Genomic DNA, 23,004 nt, shown 5'->3' with positions numbered 1-23,004 from the left:
TTTCATAATCGAATCTTTTAACCGCATTCGGCGCGCATGGTGTTTACACTCGGATTGCATCAGCCGGATCTTCGGCCCTTCCTTCTTAAAAGCCCCTCGGACACCAAGGACACGGGCGAAGTTTATGGCCTCTATCCGGTGGAGAACAGCATCTGTACTCAATAGCGAGCAATCCCAAAAGCGGTGTGTCACGAGTGAATGGCGGGGGGGGGGACGAAAACCCATCCCCCGTCCCCGCGGCTATTTTCATCATTTTCCAAATTGAAAACTCACCGCCGGCGCAATAAAACCTAACGGACGTGGATTTCCAATCCGAAGAAGGAGAAGCCTTCTCTGCGTGAAGAGCTTCACTCCAACCGCTCAAAAGATTGACGCTTAGACTCGTTTACCGCGCCGGCCGATGGAAAATCGACGGGATGAGCGATAAAAGAAATGGAGGGAATGCGAAAAAATATGCAGAAAACGGGTTTATTGATGTAGGGATTGTGCTGATATTTTTTAACAGCTAGTGTTACGGGGATTATTAGCCTGGATTATGCGTTGGAGAATATGTCTTCCATCCAATTTCAAAGTGTTTGCGTTATAAAATATTGTATTTTGTTTTTATCAAAAAAAAAAACATTGTTCAAATGAGAAGGTAGTAGATAAGTACACAATTTAATATAAAATCAACAAGAGGCAATAAAAGATGGAAAATCTCTCTCTGTCTCTCTCTCTCTCTCTCTCTCTTTCCCTCTCCCTCTCTTTCCCTCTCCCTCTCTCTCTTTCTCTCCACCTTTTCCTCTCTCTCTCTCTCTGTCTGTCTCTCTCTCTCTCTCTTTCCCTCTCTCTCTTTCCCTCTCTCTCTCTGTCTCTGTCTCTCTCTCTCTCTACCTCTACCTATCCCTCTCTGTGTCTGTACTTCTCCCTCCTTTTCTTTCTCTCCAACTCTACCTCTCCCTCTCCCTTTCCCTCTCTCTCTTCACCTTTACCTCTACATCTCCCTCTCTCTCTGTCTCTCTCTCTCTCTCTGCCTCTCTCTCTCTATCTAAATCTACCTCTCTCTCTCCCCCCCTCTTTCTCTCCACCTCTCTCTCTCTTTCTCTCTCTGCCACTCTCTCTACCTCTACCTCTCTCTCATTCTCTCCACCTTTTCCTCTCTCTCTCTCTCTCTGTCTCTCTCTCTCTCTCTCTCTTTCCCTCTCTCTCTCTGTCTCTGTCTCTCTCTCTCTCTCTCTCTACCTATCCCTCTCTGTGTCTGTACTTCTCCCTCCTTTTCTTTCTCTCCAACTCTACCTCTCCCTCTCCCTCTCTCTCTTCACCTTTACCTCTACATCTCCCTCTCTCTCTGTCTCTCTCTCTCTCTCTGCCTCTCTCTATCTAAATCTACCTCTCTCTCTCCCCCCCTCTTTCTCTCCACCTCTATCTCTCTTTCTCTCTCTGCCACTCTCTCTACCTCTCTCTCATTCTCTCCACCTCTCTCTCTCTCTCTCTCTCTCTCTCTCTCTCTCTCTCTCTCTCTCTCTCTCTCTACCTCTACCTATCCCTCTCTGTGTCTCTACCTCTCCCTCCTTTTTTTTCTCTCCACCTCTACCTCTCCCTCTCTCTCTTCACCTTTACCTCTACATCTCCCTCTCTCTCTCTCTCTCTCTGTCTGTCTCTATCTAAATCTACCTCTCTCTCTCCCTCCCTCTTTCTCTCTCCCTCCCTCTCTCTCTCTCTCTCTCTCTCTCTCTCTCTACCTCTCTCTCTCTCCACCTTTCCCTCTCTCTATCTGTCTCTCTCTCTACCTCTACCTATCCCTCTCTGTGTCTCTACCTCTCCCTCCTTTTCTTTCTCTCCACCTCTCTCTCTCTCTCTCTCTCTCTCTCTCTTTCTCTCTCTACCTCTACATCTCTCTCTTTCTCTCCACCTCTCTCTCTCTCTCTCCCTACCTCTCTCTCTCTCTCTCTCTCTCTCTCTCCCTCTCCCTCTCTCTTTCAATTTATTTCTCCCTCTATATCTGTCCCTCTCTTTCTATAGTTTCTTTGTTTCATTTTCTCTTTCTTTCCCTCTCCTTTTTGTTTTGTTTTTTCTCTTTATTTTGTTGTTTCTCTCGTCTTTATCTTACCTCCCACTTAAATCATCTCTCTCTCTCTATTCGTCTCGGTTTAACTCTCTCTTTCTCCCCTTCGCTCTCTCTCTTTCTCCCTGTCTCTTTCTGTCAGTCTTTCTATCTTCCTCCCCCCAGTCTTTGTCTTTTTTCCTTCTATCTCTTTCTTTCCCTTCAATCTCCTGGTTTTAGTTTATTTCTTCCATGTGACCCTCGAGCTAAAATGGTTTGACACCCCTGGACTAGAACCTTTTAATTCGAAGTCCCAAAATCATCTAATCTCATCTAGAAGATGAGAGATTATTTGTTTTTTTTCTCATAATTTTTGTAGAACATGTTTTCCCAAATGAGCAAAGATAATCAAACGTATTTGTAATGTTGTTTTCTTAAATTTATCTGCCAAACAATAGAAAATATGTTAAAATCCAAACCAATTACGGAATGGAATTATGGAATATTTATTTTCCAAAGTGAGCAAAATTATCCAATACTGTGTTTATGTGGTACTATATGTATCCAGGACTGAAGAAGCAAGAACAAGATTACAATGGCAACAAAGCTTGAAATACGAAGAAGAAATAAGGAAATGATTAAAGCATGCCAATCCCTGCAAGTTTTGAATTCAATTTCATTTTTGATCCACTGTTGCCGTTTCATCCCCCTTTTGCATCCACCCGCTACTCTGGTGGATCACCTCGAGCCACGTCACGCCTGAGGTAAATATAATTTGATTTTTCGCTGACATGTATTGTTTATCATATACATGTATTATATAATAAATAGTACTAACTACATACTATTTTGGTATTTTTGAGGGTTATTGTTCTATCTTCGTTATTCATTATCCATTATCCGTTATCGGTCAGTTCATAATACGCTACAAAGCCTAGGAGCCGGGACACTTACTCTCAGCCAAAAGGCCAAGCTAAGGTCCTAGCCCTAAAGCCTTGCTGCGGGCACCGTTCGTCTCATCCCCCTTTGCATCCACCCGCTACTCTGGTGGATCACCTCGAGCCACGTCACGCCTGAGGTAAATAGAATTTGATTTTTCCCTTACATGTATTGTTTATCATATACAATGGAACCTCGCTAGTTCACGGTTCCACTTTTGCGGGTTCAGAGCTCCGCGGGTCTAAAAAATATACCTTACCTTCTCAATAGAGGCATTTATCGACTTGACGCCAGAGCGAGCTTATGTCAACTGAGGACACCGTGTGGACACTCTTAATGTGAAGGGGAGGGGGAGGCCCTGACACAATGCTTAGTCATGGTAAGTTACCGCTTCGCTCACCCCCCTCCCTCAACTCCTCCCACCTCACCCCCTTCTTCTGTGGCGCTGTTTATCATGGAGGAACTCTGCGACGTGTCGTAAGTATATTCTCTTCTGTCACATTTCATCTCAAGTTTGACTGTACTATACCGAAAGCGAGCGGTTGTTTGTACTACCTAACCACGGCTAAATGTGTGTGGTTTCGTGTATTTGTTGTAAAAGCCGTTCGATGCCGCTAGCTAAAGTATGTGGTTATTGTCAGAAGGGAGCTCTTTCACTTTCATTAAAATGAACACAGACCATTTTTTTAGCTGTTGTTTCTCAAAACGCTTCACAAACACTCATCAAATATCAGATTTTCACTGTTTTTATTTTCAATATGTAACCGGTAGTGTTAACGAGCGAAATAAACTGCGATGGCTGCATGTGGTTGAGAGCGGTTAATACAATCATACTTAATGGTTCCTAGTGGTTTTCGCCGCAGTCCTATTCCGTGTACATACAACATATTTTACAGGGTTTTTTTGTTATAACGTAATTTTCACTCTCTCTCTCTACCCGTATTTTATATGGTGTACTGTATACAGGGGGGTACACTGTATACCTGTAAACGTTTTTTTTAAGCATTTTTTAAGGGGCGCGGCTACTTGGCGGATTTTCAGTTTTCGCGGGTGGTCTTGGTCCCCATTAATAGAATAGAATAGAATAGAATATACCTTTATTGTCATTGTTACAACATGGGATATATTGTGACAACGAAATTGGACATGGCACTCCAGTTCCACATTTTACAGTGAGGATAAGGAAAACAAAGAGATAAAGGAACAAAGAGGATGTTTTAACTGTCTTTGTTGTATAGGCTTTGTTTCTTCCGGAGGGGGGGTGTATGAGGGGGTGAGGGACAGACAGAGATGGGCGGATCCAACTAGATGTTTGATCTTACTGTACACACGGTCCAGTGTTTTTTCCCCTAATTTCCCTAACCCTAAGTTCTAATTAACCGCGATAACCGAGGGATTACTGTACACGTATTATAAATAAATAGTACTAACTACACACTATACAGCCTTTTCAATTCCTCCAACAGAGAACACATTTATGTGCTATCACAGGGGTCTATCGCAACAATCCCCATCAAGCACAACTGCAGAAAAAAAAAATCACAGTGTTTATAAGTAGAAACGGCGATCTGGGTCGGGCAATTATTTGCCGAAGCGGGCTCGTAAACAGAGCTCTTACGTTGCGGTTACGGCTCCGGAGGTCGGTGAACCCTATTTCACCGTAGGGCGCACATAACCCAACGTTCACACTCTGACCGCTTTGGCCCTTGCTTTCTTACGTTCGGCAAACCTAACAATGCTTTGCTAATCTACTGGAACTGGGTTGTCAAACAGGGAGGTCGCAGCCAGAATCGGGCCAGCGAGACAACCCGGTGAGAAGACCAAAAGGAAAATGAGCTGCTGTTTTTAATATGTCCGCTAGATCCTTATCCTCTCTCTCTCTCTCTCCCTCTCTCTCTCGTTTTCTCTCCAATTTTTTTTATCTATCTTTCTCCCTCTTTATCCTTTCTTTGTTTCTTAGTTTCTTTCTTTCTTACTCTCTCCTTTTTGTTTTATTTTTCCTCTGTATTTTGTTTTTTTCTCTCTTTTTGTTTTTTTCTTGCCTTTATATTCCCTCCCACTTAAATCATCTCTCTCTTCGTCTTACTCTTTCTCTTTTCCCTTTTCTTTCATTTTTTCTTTTCACTGTCTCTTTCCCTCTGACGTTCTCTTGTGTTCTCTTTTTGAGGTTTTTGAGTTTTTCCTTGCCCTCATGTTGTTTCCAGATCAGAGGATGGTGTAATAATAGTCTGAAATAATAGTCTGTGCAATAACCTGCGCAGCCCTTTGAGACTCTTTGTGATTAAGGGCGTCACAAATACAAATGTTTTAAAAATGACTTGACTTTCTTTATCCTCTCTCTCTTTTCCTCTCTCTCTCTCTCTCTCTCTCCTCAAGTAGCCATCACCCTCTCGTTTTGCATTTAGCTCTCTATCTCTTTCTTTCCCCATTTAGCTCTCTCACTCTTTTTCTTTCTTTTTTTGTGTATTTCATTTTTATTTCTCTTTCTTTTGTTTGTTCGGAGACGGCTGGGATGGGCTCCGGCACCCCCGCGACCTTACTGTAGATAAGTGGTGCTGAGATGGATGGATGGATTTTCTATCGGAGAAAACTTTTAAGAAAAAGCAAGACCGAGATCCTGTTTTGACCCGTGTGCAATACAAAACAAGCCGCCACATTGTGCAACCCCCCCCCCCCAAACAGCTCGCCTCACCTTTGACATGACGTCCTCTTTTTTGTTTCAGAACGCTTTTTTTCTTCGTTTTTCTCTTTTCTTTCACCCGAAACTTTTAAGAAAAAAACTGGACGGATGTCCCGTTTTGATTTGTGTATACCGTAAACTCCGGACTATAGAGCCCCCCTGATTATAAGCCGCACCCACCACATTTTAAGAGGTTAGCCGCTTTTGTACTTACACAAGCCGCACCTGTATATAAGCTGCATGCGCCCAAATTAAAATATGTAACATAATCACTAAACTAACCCAGACCTAACTTTGAGTCCCGCAAATTTAACTGAACACAAAGTTCACAGTTCAAAAGCCACAGCCGGCAAAACAACGGAAAACGATACTTAGCTACTTAACATTGGTTACAGACCTGCAGAGTCCGGGTCCCGTTAAAAGTAATCCAAGGAAAAAAAGTGTATATTTCCAAAGGTAAGTGTGGGAAAAATATATATCCACTATTGTCTGTCCACAAACACTCACCTTTACCGGTCCCCAATTCCAGTCATCCCCCGCGTCTGTTACGCCCCTTCTTTTTAATTGGTCAGTGAAAGACTTATCAGAATAAGTGTCCAAAATAAATACAAATACATTACAAAAATATACAGTTGCAAATACATATTATACATGGTTACACATATTTACAAAGAAAGGCAGTACACCGAGAGAGTTTTCAAAGCTTTAATAATATTATAACTTTCATCCCAAACCGTCTCTGTGAATGGTAGCAAAACGCTACTGGCAACATGCTTGCAAAATATTGAACCGATCTGTTAAAAAAAATCAACCCATTCTTGCAGAAACCACGGAAAACCGACTTCATCTACCTCCTTATAATGACGTCATCAAAGTCGTCGTCCCCAGTATGGGTAAGAGACTTTGTCATATAGACGTCTTCCCATGCTCCCCTATTCAAAAACACGCTAGCAACACGCTTGCAAGGTAAAGTTTGCGTGCAGTAGCTCTGTTTCCTTCTATATCGGACTGCTCGATTGCGTTTAGCTTGTAAGCTGCGTCATGTGCCTTGAACTCGAGCGCCGCTGGCGGCTGTTAAAAAAAATTACATAAATTGGCCGCATCATTGAATAAGCCGCAGGGTTGAAAGTTTGGGGAAAAAAGTAGCGGCTTATAGTCCGGAATTTACGGTATATAAAATAAGGAGCTATGTTGTGCCCCAAATTAAAGGCAGTTTCGACAGGCTCTTCTCACCTTAGACATGATGACATCAACTTTCATTTTTTAGTGGTTTTATATTCTCTTTCGGGCTCAACTTTTAAGAACAAATAAATAATAGCCACGTCGCGCGATAAATTATGTTCGAGCTAGCTTTTGGGCGGCAGAAAAACCTTATATTTAGAGAGCATAGCACATTAGCATAAAAGCAAGTTTCGACTTATTAGCTGGAGTAAAAGGAGAGTGGAAAGTGAGTTAACTAGACGGTGGTGGCCACGGTGGCTCTTTGAAGCTAGCATGATATCCCGCTAAGCGCTACCAACGCTGACGGGGTTGCATCTCTCAACCTCCTGGCTCGCGTCAGAGGGTCCCTTTCATCCCACCGAGGGGATTAAACCCCACAAAAGACAGCGAGCGGTGAGCGCTCCCACGGAAGAGCCGAGGGAAGGGCCGTCGACTGCTCGGGAAAGCTACATGCTAACACGATACTATGTCGTGAAGAATTTCAATAAGATTGTGATTTTTGAAACTTGAAAGATCTTTAGATTGCCCCTGCGGCCTCATCTATTATATCCTTGCAGTAGACATTCTTTCACTGGTTTACTGGTTTACCCCTGCCGCATCATACAACTTGGGTGCCGAGGTGCTTAACTTGTTTGGCTGTTTGGGCATTTGGGTTGGCCATGGTCCAAATATTTTCTGTGTTATTGTTTTGCTACTTTTTCTCTTTCTATTTTCTTTGTTTTTTCGAATGTGTCTTGCTGTCGGTCACCCTTCTCGAGGGATATGACCTGGGTAGATATATAGATAGAGAGATAGATATAGAAAGAGAGATAGAGAGATAGATAGAGAGATAGATAGAGATAGAGAGAGAGATGGATTATGATAGTGATAGAGATAGAGAGAGAGATGGATAGTGATAGAGATAGATATAGATGGATATAGATATTGATAGAGAGATAGAGATAGATAGAGAGATAGAGATAGGATAGATAGAGATAGAGAGATAAAGATAGAGGGATACAGATAGAGGGATAAAGATAGAGAGATAAAGAGAGATATAGAGATAGAGAGATAGATGTAGGGATAAAGATAGTTATAGAGATAGATATAGAGAGATCTAGAGAGATATGGATGGACAGAGAGATAGATAGATAGAGAGATAGAGATATAGAGTGATAGATGGATATATAGATAAAGTCAGAGAGATAGAGATGGGATAGATAGAGATAGATATAGAGAGATAGAGGTAGGAATAAAGGTAGGGATAGAGATAGATATAGAGAGATAGAGATAGAGAGATAGAGAGATGGAGAGATAGATAGATAGAGAGATAGATGATATATAGATAAATAGATAAATAGATAAAGAGATAGAGATAAAGAGATAAAGAGATAGAGAGATAACTAGACAGATAGACATCCTAGATTTAGCCCAAAATTTGACTAACACAGCGAATAATTTCACTTGGCAGTTAATGCAGCTAGCACCAGTTTCCCGACCTTAACTACGAATGCTAATCAACAAACAATGAACAAAACATAATATTTGTATTCAATCATCTGTACAAGACAATAACTCAATACATCATCGATGCTAGCAAAGCTACCACGGTTGTTAGCTACCAATGCTAATGTTTTTGCATTCATGTTTAATGTTAAACCGGCCACATTTTGATGAAATACATTTCATAATTCAAATGAAACCCTATAAATAAAGTAGATACATTCCCTAAAATGTCAGAAATATGCTAATTACTCATCCCAAAAAGCGTTGCTTAAGCAGTAGCACAATCGAATAGCATCACAATAAATGCTATAAAAATACAGTGGCTAATGTCAGTTTTAGGTACCTTAATTTCCAATGTTAATCCAAAAAAATAATAAACTAAAGAAAATATTTGTATTCTACCATCTGTACAACACCATAACACAAAAAAAAAATCATCAATTCTAAAATTGAAACCACGGCTGCTACGGTAGCTGCTGTTGCTAATGTGTTTGCCCGAATGTTAAACCACACAGATTTTGAATGGAAAAAATGCAAAATTTAAATGAACCCTGTCCAGAAAAGGGATTCAGTGTCTTGCCCAAGGACACAGGAATCGAACCTGCGACCTCTTGATCCCAGGACGAGCGCTCTACCTCCTGAGCTATAGTGTCGGTGTTGTCATGGTTTGGGGCTGCACGGGTGCAACTGGAATTGGGGAGTTGCATTTCATCAAGGGAAACATGAATTCAAGATTATACCGTGGAATACCGAAGCAAGGAATGATCCCCTCCCTCGGGAAAATGGTCCAATGTAAAGCAATTCCATAATTTTTTTGTAATATAATCAAGATTTTTTTGTTTTCCATATATTTTTATCATATTGTCTAATCCTAGCAACACGATTCCAAACTTTGCTCTACCTCCTGAGCTATGGTGTGGGTGTTGTCATGGTTTGGGGCTGCACGGGTGCAACTGGAATTGGTGAGTTGCATCTCATCAATGGAAACATGAATTCAGGATTATACCGTGGAATACCGGAGCAAGGAATGATCCCCTCCCTCCAGAAAACTGGTCCAATGTAAATAAATTCCTTAAAGTATCTATATATAAGTATATAATCAAGAATTTAACTATTTTTCATATATTTTTATCATATTGTCTAATCTTAGCTACATGATTCCAAACTTTGAAGTTAAAGTAAAAAATATATATAAATAAAAACAAAAACAAAGAATATTGTTACTTTCTGATATGAAGTAAGACTCCCAAAATATGTATAAAACGTGTACTTAAACAACTATAAATTGCCAAAATATGAATAAAATGTGTATTTAAACAACCATGAATTTTCCACCCCGAAATAAGTGATATCCTAAGCCAGAGTAAAACAAACAAACAAAAATAATAGTGTGTCTTTGCCAACTAGCTTCTCAACGCTAGCCAACATCAATCTAAGTCTTGATATCCGCTTCTTGTTGGCTTAATCGACCAAAAAGCCTCCCAAGAAATCATTAGTTTTGCTACCAACATCCACTTAATTGCCAAACAAACAACTGATTCTACCCTCCAACTGCTGACTTAGCCATCCTGTCTCGTGGACGCCATTGATTCTCGTCTCTATATTCGACTCTTGCTAGCTCGGTGGTTCTCAAATAATGGGGCGAGTTTCAACTCCAGAGAACTTTTTTTTTTTTAAACTTTCCCAGAATAAAGTGCAATTGCAACACCACTACACTAGGTCACAGAGGCGTTCTCATTGGCAGTGTTTTATGAGATTTAGCTGCCACGCAGTGTGTTAAGCATTGAGTATGAAATGTAGACATGAAGTGTGACCCCATGAAAGAAAACATATCTAACACAGAGCAGAGCAGAGCAGAGCAGAAAAGACAAGAAAAGAAAAGAAAAGAGAAAAAAAGAAGAGAAGTGAAAAGAGAAGAGAAGAAAAGAAAATAAAAGAAGAGAAAAAAAGAGAAAAAAAGAGAAAAAAAAATAAAAGAAAAGAGCTTTCTCCTATTCTATTTCCTTCTTAGAACAGAACAGAATAGAATAGAACAGAATAGAATAGAACAGAACATACCTTTATTATCATTGTTACAAAATGGGTTGAACATAATGTGACAACAAAATTGGACGTGGCACTCCAGTTTCACATTTAATTGTGAGGACAAAAAAAAAACAAAAAAGGTAAAGGATAAGACAGACAAAGAGAGACAGGCTAAAGAGAGAAACAAGTCTCCTCCAGAAAGCTAAGTTTGAAGAAGCGTACAGAGTACCTAGCTTCACTGCGACCTCGGAGATCTTGGCATGTTAAAAACCTTGGCAGCGGACAGCACAAAGCCAAATATATTAAGCTGTCATTTAAAGACATTACATTTCAACCAGGCTGATCAGACGCTTAAGTTTTGTTTCAGTGAAAATGTGCTGAAAGACGTAGATGTATGTGATCAGTTTGAAAAAAAAGATGGGGGGCGGGAGAGGATTTCTTCTTCCAAGGGGGGAGGGGTTCCAGAAAACAATTGAGAACCGCTGTGCTAGCTTGATCCACCAAAAAGCCTCTCAAAACTCATTATTATAGCCACTGATGTCCTAATAATTCGGACTGAAGATGCCCAAAATCATACCAGTTTACCAAAGACATAAAAGCTTAGAGTTAGAATGAACCATCCAACGACCACTTCATTGCAATCAGTTACCAAGACAAACCAAATGAAACACTTAATATAGGGATGCATGATAATCAATTTTGCCACTTCTCCGTATTGAAGCCAATACAGATAATTGAAATCATGTGGTATTATGTGAATATCTAGTTTTTTTTTCCTAAATCTACATTGCATAAAGTTACATCTACATTTTGATTTGATATTTTTCCTCTTAAAATTGGAGCAGTAACTATTATCATTTCTTGAAATACAGACAGATAATTATTGTGCATTCCTCTTTGTATTGAAGTTATATACTATTCTATAGGCTGTTGTATTCCACTCATTCTCAAAAATACTTGTCCTAAGTTTGACCTCATCCTTGAGTGCATTTCTTAAGAAGGGTGTCGTAAACTGCCTTTGCCTTGGAATGTGTCTTTGGTTTCAGCCTGTGCAGATAACTATGATTGTAATTGGCAAGGAAAGAAAGATCCGATTTGTTCAACTCATTGATTCGGCTAAATAAATTGATATGTTGACTATATTCGGCGCTCGGCTCAAAAATTTCTCTGACTTCTGGACATGCTCCGACTGTAAGGGCTTAGACAAGACACGTGAAGTGTCTTCGGAGTCAGATTTCAGTTTACTAATTGTTAAAACCTTACAGTATACCAGCAATAAACATAATAGTAGTCATTTTAATTTCATGTGTGTGAATATGTATATTGTATATATTTGAAAACAAACTTTTTTGCTATAATCTATCCAATAATTGTAGCAATAACGTTGACGACATATTTTTGCTAATAATTGCCAGATAAATACAGATAATTATTGTATCTGTTCTAAAGTTTTAGATCTTTATTGTATTTTTGTTCAATAATTAGAGCAAAAACTTTGAAACCATGTTTTTTTTTTGCTATCATTCGTCCAATAAGTTCAGATATTTACCATAATTGTGCGAAGATAAGGGTAACTTTTGTAAATTTTTTGTCCGATAATTACTGATGGTTATTCGTCAAACAATTGGACCCATAACATATTGTTTTTGCCTTTAGTTGGCCAATGAATTGAGCAGAATCTGTGACAACACCCTGCGATGGGCTGGCAACCGGTTCAGGGTGTCCCCTGCCCACTGCCCGATGATTGCTGGGATGGGCTCCAGCATCCCCGCGACCCTACTGAGGATAAGCGGTGCAGCTGATGAGATGAGATGAATCTGTGACAACATAATCTGTTGCTATTATTTGTCCATTACTTTTAGATAATTAGATAGATAGATAGATAGATAGATAGATAGATAGATAGATAGATAGATACTTTATTCATCCCCTAAGGGAAATTCACATTTCCAGCAGCATCCCTGAGCTGAGAACAATACAATAATAAAGCCAAAAGAATACAATATACAAATACCCAGTGTGACGTGCAAATGCCCACTTTAGCATGTTATATAGAGTAACTAAATAGTGCTACACAGAACACATAATGCAGTAAGATTCGGTAATATCCAATGTAGGTGGTGTGGTTTAATGTGGGCCTTTACTCTGCCGGGTGGAGTTAAAGAGCCTCATGGCTTGAGGAAGAAAAGATCTCTTCAGTCTGTCCGTAGTACAAGACAGTGACAGCAGTCTGTCACTGAAACTGCTCTTCTGTCCGGAGATAATGCTGTGAAGCGGATGCGATGGATTGTCCATGATTGACCTCAGCTTTTTCAGTGCCTGTCTCTCAGCTACTGTTGTTAGGCCGTCCGGCTCTTTGCCCACAACAGAGCTCGCTTTCCTAGCCAGTTTATTGAGACGAGAGGCATCCTTCTTCTTGACGCTGCCTCCCCAACACGCTGCCGCATAGAAGAGGGCGCTTGCCACTACTGTCTCATAGAATATTTTCAGGAGCTTTTTGCAGATGTTGAAGGAGGCCAGCTCCTGAGGAAGTAAAGTCGGCTTTGCCCTTTCCTACATAGAGCTTCTGTGTTGGCAGTCCAGTCCAGTTTGTTGTCCAGCTGCACACCCAGGTATTTGTAGGTCTGGACAAATTCTACACCATATTTTCCCAATACTTGGGGCAATAACTTTGACAACATTGTTTATGTGTCCAATGATTAATGACAATAATCAGAATTGTCCAATAAATTGGGCAATACATTGACGAGTTTTATTTATGCTAGTATTTGTCCTAAAAATACTACTAGTTGTTGTATTTGTCAAATAAATTCACATATTCATCATATCCATCCAATAGTTGAGGCAATTAATTTGATATGGTTTTTGATATTTGTCTAAAAAACATTATGAATCATCATAATTGTCTGATAATTATGGCGATAGATAGCTTAGAGATAGATAGATAGATAGATAGATAAATAGATAGCTAGCTAGCTAGATAGCTTAGAGATATCTTCGAGATAGCTTACATATAGATAGATATAGATATAGAGATATAGAGATAAATTCATATATTCATCATATCCATCCAATAGTTGAGGCAATTAATTTGATATGGTTTTTGATATTTGTCTAAAAAATATTATGAATCATCATAATTGTCTGATAATTATGGCGATAGATAGATAGCTTAGAGATAGATAGATAGAGATAGATAGATAGATAAATAGATAGCTAGCTAGCTAGATAGCTTAGAAATATCTTCGAGATAGCTTAAATATAGATAGATATAGATATAGAAATATAGAGATAGAGATAGATAGAGATAAATTCATATATTCATAATATCCATCCAATAGTTGAGGCAATTAATTTGACATGGTTTTTGATATTTGTCTAAAAAATATTATGAATCATCATAATTGTCTGATAATTATGGCGATAGATAGATAGCTTAGAGATAGATAGGTAGCTAGCTAGATAGATAGATAGATAGCTTAGAGATATCTTCGAGATAGCTTACATATAGATAGAGATATAGAGATAGATAGATAGCTTAGAGATAGATAGATAGAGATATAGAGATAAAGAAATAGAGATAAATTCATATATTCATCATATCCATCCAATAGTTGAGGCAATTAATTTGACATGGTTTTTGATATTTGTCTGAAAAATATTATGAATCATCATAATTCTCTGATAATTATGGCGATAGATTGATAGCTTGGAGATAGATATAGATAGCTAGTTAGCTAGATAGCTTAGAGATATCTTCGAGATAGCTTACATATAGATAGATATAGATATAGAGATAGAGATAGAGATAGATAGCTTAAAGATAGATAGATATAGAGATATAGAGATAAAGAAATATAGAGATAAATTCATATATTCATCATATCCATCCAATAGTTGAGGCAATTAATTTGACATGGTTTTTGATATTTGTCTGAAAAATATTATGAATCATCATAATTCTCTGATAATTATGGCGATAGATTGATAGCTTAGAGATAGATAGATAGATAAATAGATAGCTAGATAGTTTAGAGATATCTTCGAGATAGCTTACATATAGATAGATATAGATATAGAGATAGAGATAGAGATAGATAGCTTAGAGATAGCTTAAAGATAGATAGATATAGAGATATAGATAAAGAAATATAGAGATAAATTCATATATTCATCATATCCATCCAATAGTTGAGGCAATTAATTTGACATGGTTTTTGATATTTGTCTGAAAAATATTATGAATCATCATAATTGTCTGATTATTATGGCGATAGATAGCTTAGAGATAGCTTGGATATAGATATATATCTCTATCTCTATCTCTAGGTATATAGATATATAGATATAGAGATATAGAGATAGATAGATTGATAGCTTAGAGATAGCTTAGATATAGATAGCTAGAGATATAGATAGCTAGAGATATAGAGATAGAGATAAATAGGTAGATAGATAGCTTAGAGATAGATAGATATAGAGATAGAGATAGATAGATCAAATAAAGAAAGATAATTATCATTTTTGTCCAATAAATTCACATCTTGATCAGTAATTGGGGCTATAACTGTTTCACCATTATTTCTCAAAAACTGCACCAATGGCTTTGTCAACATAATTTTTACCATAAATTAATACTAACAGTTATCATAACTGTCTGGTATCTATGGCAACAACTTTGACAACTTGTTTTTTTGCTAATATTTCTTCCAAAATATACCATTAATTTGTATTTAGATTGTTATCATATGCATCCAAAAATTGAGGCAATAACTTTGACAAATTTCAATAATAAATAAAACCAAATTCCTTTTAAACTATAATGCATTGTATTTATTATATTGTTCTCTAGTTCTGCCATATTTAAAATATTGTGCAGAAGTCTGGGGCAATAATGACAAAAATTCACTACAGCCCCTTTTTATCCTCCAAAAATTAAAACCATACACAGGGTAAGATATCGAGATCATACTCATATTGTATTCCCGGAGTCCAAATTATTAAAATTGGATGATTTAGTAAAAATTTTCACTGCGTAACTGCTAGTTAAGGTCAACAAAAACATCCATAAATTATTCATTCGGAAAGAGGGAAATTATAACTTAAGGGGCTGTAGTAAATTCTAAATCCCAAAGGAGAGAACCACCAGGAAAAGTATGTGTGTGTCTGTGTGCGGAGTCAAACTTTGGAACAATTTACAAGACGAGATTAAATAATGTCCAATTATTCACTTGTTCAAATTTAAATACAAAAAAACATGACTGGCGGAATACAGAGATGAAGAAAATGGGTGATACGAGAGATTGGGAATAGTGCGTCTAGAACTATGGTTAACTTTGTTGTTATTGTTGCTATTGTTGTATCATAACTGTTATTATTAATGTTATTACTATTGTTATTATCATTGGCGTATTTAATAAGGAAGATAAACGGGTAGGGAATATAAGCATTTGTTACGCAACATTATTTTGTTGTCGAGTTATTGTTTTTGTTCCGTTTTTATTTTAACGTTCGAATAAAGTTTTCATTCATTCTTTCGACATGATTGGTTCAATAAAAGCAATAATGATCATGCATCCCTTTATGTATCAGGCAAAATAGTTGACAAAATCCAGCAATCTTCATGTCATTTCTCAGGAACAGCATTTGCAAGTGTTTCCAAATGCAAGCGAAAAGAAAACAGGGAAAGGGTTTCTCCCACAACTTAAGAGGACCAAGGTCAGCTCCTACCTCCTCCCTTGTTCCATCTTCCTTTCCCTCTGGCCGGGTGTCCGGCTCGGGGACATCCTCCGAGCACCAGCAGGAACAAAACCACTCGGAGCGCGGGAAGATATCCGGTCCTGGGAAACATCTCCGAGAGTTTCCCCAGACGTTCTCACATGGTTCCTCCGTTCCGCCGCCTTCACGTCTCCGACATGGTCCAACCGCGTCTGGAGATGTGACCAGCCCCCGGCCGGCGCTCACTGCCGCTGCTTCATCTCCGCCTCGGCGAGTGTCGGGGATGAAGATGCTTCGGGGGGAGTCGGCGATGAAAGGCTGCCACGTTCGGCGCGTCGCGAGCTGGCGCACGCCCACCCGCCGTTTTTTTTTTTCTCTCTCTCTTTCCGACGCTTGAATTTCCACGCTGCTCCATCACTCTGGAGGAATTTGTTTCATTGAGCAGTGAGAGCGGTCGCTGTCCTCCGAGCTCCGGAAAAGATGGATGGGGAACATCTGAGGAGAACGTATTTAGAGAGGGTCACTCGAAAGCCTGGAACCTTGAATTTGTGTGAGAACATTGTGTCCACAGGATGTTTCCCAATGGTGCCTTTTCACTGGTCAACCTGGAATGGGGGTTGACTCATGTGCAGTGTTCTTTCTACCTGTGAAAAGTGATGGGTCCTACAAACTCACTACAAATCTGTCTTTTTTCATTTTCTCCTTTTATATTTCCTTTTTTTCTTAACTTCTTGATACAACATCATCATTCGTAATATAATGCATCAAAGTGAGTGAGCCGTTTGAGAGCCGGCTCTTGAATGAGTTGAGCCGAAAAAGCCGGTTCTCTAAAAAGAGACGGACTTTCACTACACAACTCGAACTGGAGATCGGCGTGCAGACGAAAACTCGAACCGCGAGACCAAAACAACAATGGTGGATTTGCCTCACGAAAAGTTTGGAGTGCGGTAAATCTTTGTTAAAAAATAATGACAATTTCGTGTCAAAAAAGTTGCGTCCCAGGGACGCACATTGATTTGACACGATGCGTCCCCAGCAAAAATAATGCGTCTAGGACGCAGGCAAACCAGAACACTGGTCCCAACAGAGATCTATGGGTCCCCAAAAATTAATGTTATCGAGGTTGAAATTGTAAATCGGCGACAAATATATAATTAAAGCTATATTTTCTTTCAGTTGTAATCATCACAGTTTATTGGTAATACAAATCAGTTATCACTTCAAGATTTTTCAGTTCTCAACAATATTGTATATTATAAAAGATAATATTGCTGAAATATTAGTCTATATATTCATGCAGTTTCAATCATCAGTTAATTGGTAATATAAAGCAGTTATCACTTCAGATTTTTCAGTTCATATATTATTTGTGATTTGCTGTCCCGCCACAGTTGTAATGCCTTCTCAAGGTCCAATCCATTATCATCCTCCTCAGAGCGTAAGCAGGAATATAATTGAGTCCATTTTGGCAGAAAAGTTATTTTCTTGCTCGGAGTATTCTTTTGTTTATTTTCTTTCGTCGAATGGTTCGCTTCAACACCTGTGTTTTCCTTGCCTCCGCAATCTTCCGAAGAATGCCTCCGCCGTTTTTTCGTGCCGGAATTATTGCCGCTGTTATCAGTTTCTGCAGTATGTTTCGACTTATTATTGACACTGAAGAAATGACCAATGTTGTGTTGATTTTCACCTAATACTGACTGTTTTTTCGGAGGCATACTTAACCTTCACCTTCCCTCGACGACAACCATCACAACAATGAACCAATTTCGAAGAAACGAGATCTCGTTTGCCGAGATAGGCGTGCGGACGAAAACCCGAACCGCGAGACCAAAACAACAATGGCGAATCTGCCTGATGAAAAGTTTGGGGTATGGTAAATCTTTGTTAAAAAAAAAAAAAGTAATCGGGTATTAATGACAATTTTGTGTCAAAAAAGTTGCGTCCCGTGACGCACGTTGATTTGAGACTGCGTCCCCAACAAAAATGATGCGTCTAAGACGCAGGAACACGGGCAAACCAGAACACTGCATGTGTAGACTCCTTCTCGAGGTTACTTAAGTTTCCTCGTGCTGAGGTGTTGGAGTATTTCCTTGCCCTTATAAGGGCTTCATTTTATGACCCAACATCCCCCTGGAAGAAGAAAACCCCCAAAAAACTCAAGCGTATTATCAGTGCCTGAAATAACGTCTGCCCGGGCGGGCATTGGATGTACAACGTACACAACGTCTCTTATGTTTTTATTTTTTTTATTGATTTCAAATCAAACGTTTGCTTTTTTCCGATTTTGAAATCTTCGTTCGGTTGTACTTGGCAGCCAATGAGAAGCCTGCATTGAATAACTTGGTGCTTTCGGACCTTACAAGGTCGTGCATTTGTATATCGTTTTCCAAAGTAGACGCACAAAGAACATAAGAAAAATGGATAAGTGGTCCGGAATCAAGCTAAACCTCAGCCCCAGAAGATTCAAAAGAAGCTAACAAAATTGATGACGCTACAAAACGTAAACGCACATCGTGGAAAGAGGAGTTCACGTGTCTTGTAGCAGACGACACAACGCAAACATTGCATGAATGAAGATGAGTCAATATAAGTACTTTCAGCTTCATTAAAGACAAAATAAGTGATTAATATAAGTACCTGTGGGGCAGCACGGCGGCGCAGTGGTTAGCGCTTGTGCGGCACAGTTCATGTCATGGGAACCTCCTGCGTGGGTTCAAATCCAGCTCCAGACTTCCTGTGCGGAGTTTGTATGTCCTCCCCGTGCTTGCGTGGGTTTCCTCCGGGCACTCCAGTTTCCTCCCACATTCCAAAAACATGCATTTCAGGTGAATTGGCCGGTCCAAATTGTCCCTAGGTGTGAATGAGCGAATGAGTTGTCTGTCCCTGTGTGCCCTGCGATTGGCTGGCAACCAGTTCAGGGTGTCCCCTGCCCACTGCCCGATGATTGCTGGGATGGGCTCCAGCACCCCCCGCGACCCTACTGAGGATAAGCGGTGCAGCTAATGAGATGAGATGAGATAAGTACCTGTCCGTCTCATGAGCAGTTAATTCTTTATAAAAAGAGAGAAAGTAAATACTGCCACCTACCGGTATGGATGGATGTTACAGCAGGGCGATCAATAGCAGAAAGCTAAGTTTTTTTTTTTTTAAATACAAATAAAATACTGATAAAATTTGGCAATTTCCTTTGGCACAATAGACAAGGTGTCACGGCACACTCATTGAAAAACACTGAAATATGATACAGTGCCGCGAAACAGTATATGCCCCTTTCCTCATTTCTGTGTTTTTTGCATACTTATCACTCACAAAGGTTTCGGATCATCGATTCGATTTTAATATTGCAAAGAGACAACACAAGGAAATAGAAAATGCAGTTTTGAAATGTTGATTCAATTCATTAAGGCACTAAAAAAATGAAATCCTATCTGACACTATGTGAATAAGTAATTTGCCTAATGGCAAGTTGGGCCACATTTGGCAAACATGACAGAAATCAAACATTTACGATAATGGTTTAGGAGTCTTTCCAAATGCTGTGGAGGAATTTTGGCCCACTCTTCCTTGCAAAATTGTTTCAAATGTGCCAAATTGGAGGGGCTACTAGCATGACATACTCGTTTAATATCACACCACAGCATCTCAATTGGATTTGAATTTAGAGTTTGACTCGGCCACAGCAGCAGAACCTTCATTTTGTTTTACTCTTAGCCATTCAGATCTGGACGAGATTGTGTATTTCGGATCCGTTGTCCTGCTGCTTGGATTTGACGGTGAAAACTGATGGCCGGACGTTCTCCTTTAAGCTGCGGTCAATCATGGACAATTCATCACATCCACTACACAGCATCATCTCCAAACAGAAAAGCAGCTTCAGCGACAGACTGCTGTCACAGTCTTGTTCCACTTACAGACTGAGGAGATAATTTCTTCCTCGTGCCATGAGGCTCTTTAACTCCACCCGGGAGAGTAGAAGCCCACATGAAACCCCACACCCACATTTGCATATGACCCTATTTTTATTACAGTGTGTATTTTCCGGAACACTTTTTAAATACTCTATATCAACACGTTATATTTCCTGAGAGTGCTCAGGAAAAATCATCTAACAGCAGCTGCAGGTGTCCTTTTACAAAGCCACAGTGGAGAGCATTCTCACGTACTGCATTACGGTGTGGTATGCTGGGTGCACAGCAGGAGACAGGAAAACGCTCCAGAGGGTCATCAAAACAGCCCAGAAAATTGTCGGTTGCTCTGTGCCCAGTCTGGAGGACATTGCCTGCTCTCGCTATCTCAGCAGAGCAGAAAACATCATCAAGGACTTCGACCACCACCTCTTCGACCTGCTGCCTTCCGGCAAGCGCTACAGGTCACACAAAGCAAAAACCAACAGACTCAGAGACAGTTTCTTCCCCAGAGCCATTACCACCCTAAACAGACACCGCACAAAAAACTGAAAAACTCTTGCAAAAAACACTACCTCACACGAACGTAAAATGGTACTCGTGTCTATGTGTCTTGCACATGTTGACTGCAGAATGTTTACTGCTCACCTTGCACAATGTTGACCATTTTTTAGCACTATGATGACTATTTCTTCAAAAACTTCAAGCGGCGCTGCCACGAGCGGCTGCCTTTTCCAGCAGCTGCCCTATTGTTTTATTGTCTGCTCCTATCTTCGGTGTTTTTTCTTCCCGTTTTGACAACTACGCTATGGATTACTTCTATCCTATGGACATGGGTTTTAGCGCACAAAAAATGCGTGTATTCAAGGAATTTCAACTCCTTGCCCTGAAGAATTCTCGTGCCGGCGTGATGAAGGGGCCTATCGTGGAAGAAGAGCCGGAGCTAGCGAAGCGGCTAGCGGCGTTATAAGTCTTCGGTACCATCCGTAATCATGGTAAATGCGAACTCACGACCAAATAAGATCATCGAGTGCTGGTGGAAAACATCGAAGCGCACAGGGAGCGCAGTTGCTGTGTTTTGCGGAAACGTGGCTCACGTTTAGCATTCCGGACGCTAACGTCTAGCCACCCGGAGCTACCAGGAGCTATCCGGCTTCTGCGAGACACGAAAGCCGGGGGGAATCGGAGAGGAGGCGGACTTGCTAACACAAGGTGGTGTATCCCTGGATTTTCACAAAGAAAAGATTTCTATCTGCCGCAGGGATGTCGAACATTTGGACTGGCGTGAAGTCATCCGCTCCGCTACAAGCACCCCTAGGGCATCATGTTCATCTGTTAATAAACAACGGGGTAGACTGCTGGAAGTGTGAATTTCCCTACGGGGATGAATAAAGTATCTATCTATCTACCTTCTATTTTTGCACCAAATGCATAATTGCGCAAACCCTTACGATACCAACTGTATTCAGATACCAAACTGTATGTAACATCTTACATGCCGACATTTCTTGTGTAAATTACAACTATAACCTTATCCTCCTTGTTTTATAACCTTATCTTGTCTGTTCTTTTATCTTCTTGGCTTTTTTACCTCACTGTGAATGTGTGAACCTGGAGTGTCATGCCCAATTTCGTTGTCACAATATGTTAACCCATTTTGTAACAATGACAATAAAGGTCTATTCTATTCTATTCTATTCTATTAAACTGCAAAGCCTAGTCTTGACTAGAATAGTATTTAGATTTAGATTTAGATTAGAAACGACACTTCAGGATGTAAACAAAAGACATAAAAGAGAAAAAATAAATGGGCAAAGAGAAAACATAAATTGGAAAAATTATACAGTACACCCCCAGGATGGGATATTAATTCATTCTGAGGTCTGGACCCTTAAGAGAATTTGTAATATCGCAAAGCATTGGAACTTCAAGTAAAAACATTAATCACAAAAAAGTATATACTAAGTACTACATACTGAATATATAATATATGTGTATTTGATGAAATAACATAAATATACTATGGAAGAAAAATTAAATTGTATTTACCTTTGGTGTAATGTGACCTGAGCTGGTTGAGTGTAGTAGCAGGTGGATGCAAACAACAAAATAGTGTATGCAAAGTACTGGTTGGTTGGATCCTTTAATCACTAGGGTCGTAAGGGCACCATTTCCTTGTTTTATAACCTTATCTTCTCTGTTCCTTTATCTTCTTGGCTTTTTTACCTCACTGTGAATGTGTGAAACTGGAGTGTCATGCCCAATTTCGTCGTCACAATATGTTAACCCATTTTGTAACAATGACAATAAAGGTATATTCTATTCTATTTTTGTATTCTATTTCTTTATTTTATTATTATTTGATTTTTCAAAAAAAGGATACTGCTGGTATAAAGTACCGTAAATTCCGGACTATAGAGCCCACCTGATTATAAACCACACCCACCACTTTTGTACTTTCACAAGCCGCACCCATAGATAAGCCGCGGGCGCCCGCATTAAAGCTTAAAACACAGTCACAAGTTTAACCCAGGCCAGACTAAGTTCCATAATTGTAACTTCATTGATAGTACACAATTTCAGAATCCCAATTGACATCACAAATGGAAAATGATACCCGTAATTAAGGTATGATGCAGACTTGTAAAGTCGGGGTCCTGTTGAAAGTAATCCAAGGAAACAAAATGTATATTTCCAAAGTTAAGGGTGGGAAAAATATATATCCACTATTGTCCGCTGCGACAACAGACAGATCTACCGGTAACTCAGCAATATCACATTTCCCATCAGCCTGCGTTTGCTCCGCCCCTTATTTTTTATTCGTCCGTAGAACACATAACAGAATAAATCAGCCCACTGAATAAGCCGCAGGGCCGAACATTTGGAAAAAAAGTAGCGGCTTATAGTCCGGAATTTACGGTATCTATCTATCTATGTTATCTCCGGTTCAAACTGCATAATGCATAATCCTTTAATTCAATACATTTGAGAAGTCGATGTTTATTATT

At 39.6% G+C, this 23,004-nt stretch overlaps 1 protein-coding gene across 1 annotated transcript in view; it reads right to left on the bottom strand.

The window, feature by feature from the left end:
- The window catches only part of robo2 (roundabout, axon guidance receptor, homolog 2 (Drosophila)), a 553,890-nt gene that overhangs the window by 501,935 nt on the left and 28,951 nt on the right, over window positions 1-23,004 (bottom strand). Inside the window, exon 2 of the mRNA XM_088345887.1 lies at window positions 16,104-16,586. Within this exon, the coding sequence (XP_088202013.1) occupies window positions 16,104-16,224 (121 nt within the window). The 5' untranslated portion in view covers window positions 16,225-16,586. The remainder of the gene's footprint in view (window positions 1-16,103; window positions 16,587-23,004) is intronic.

Source organism: Urocampus carinirostris, chromosome 10 (genome assembly GCF_059441175.1).
Source record: "Urocampus carinirostris isolate Australia breed hairy pipefish chromosome 10, RoL_Ucar_1.0, whole genome shotgun sequence".
In the NCBI taxonomy this organism is placed as follows: domain Eukaryota; kingdom Metazoa; phylum Chordata; class Actinopteri; order Syngnathiformes; family Syngnathidae; genus Urocampus; species Urocampus carinirostris.
The sequence above is the reverse complement of the archived record's forward strand: the minus strand, read 5'-3'. Positions and strand labels throughout refer to the sequence as shown.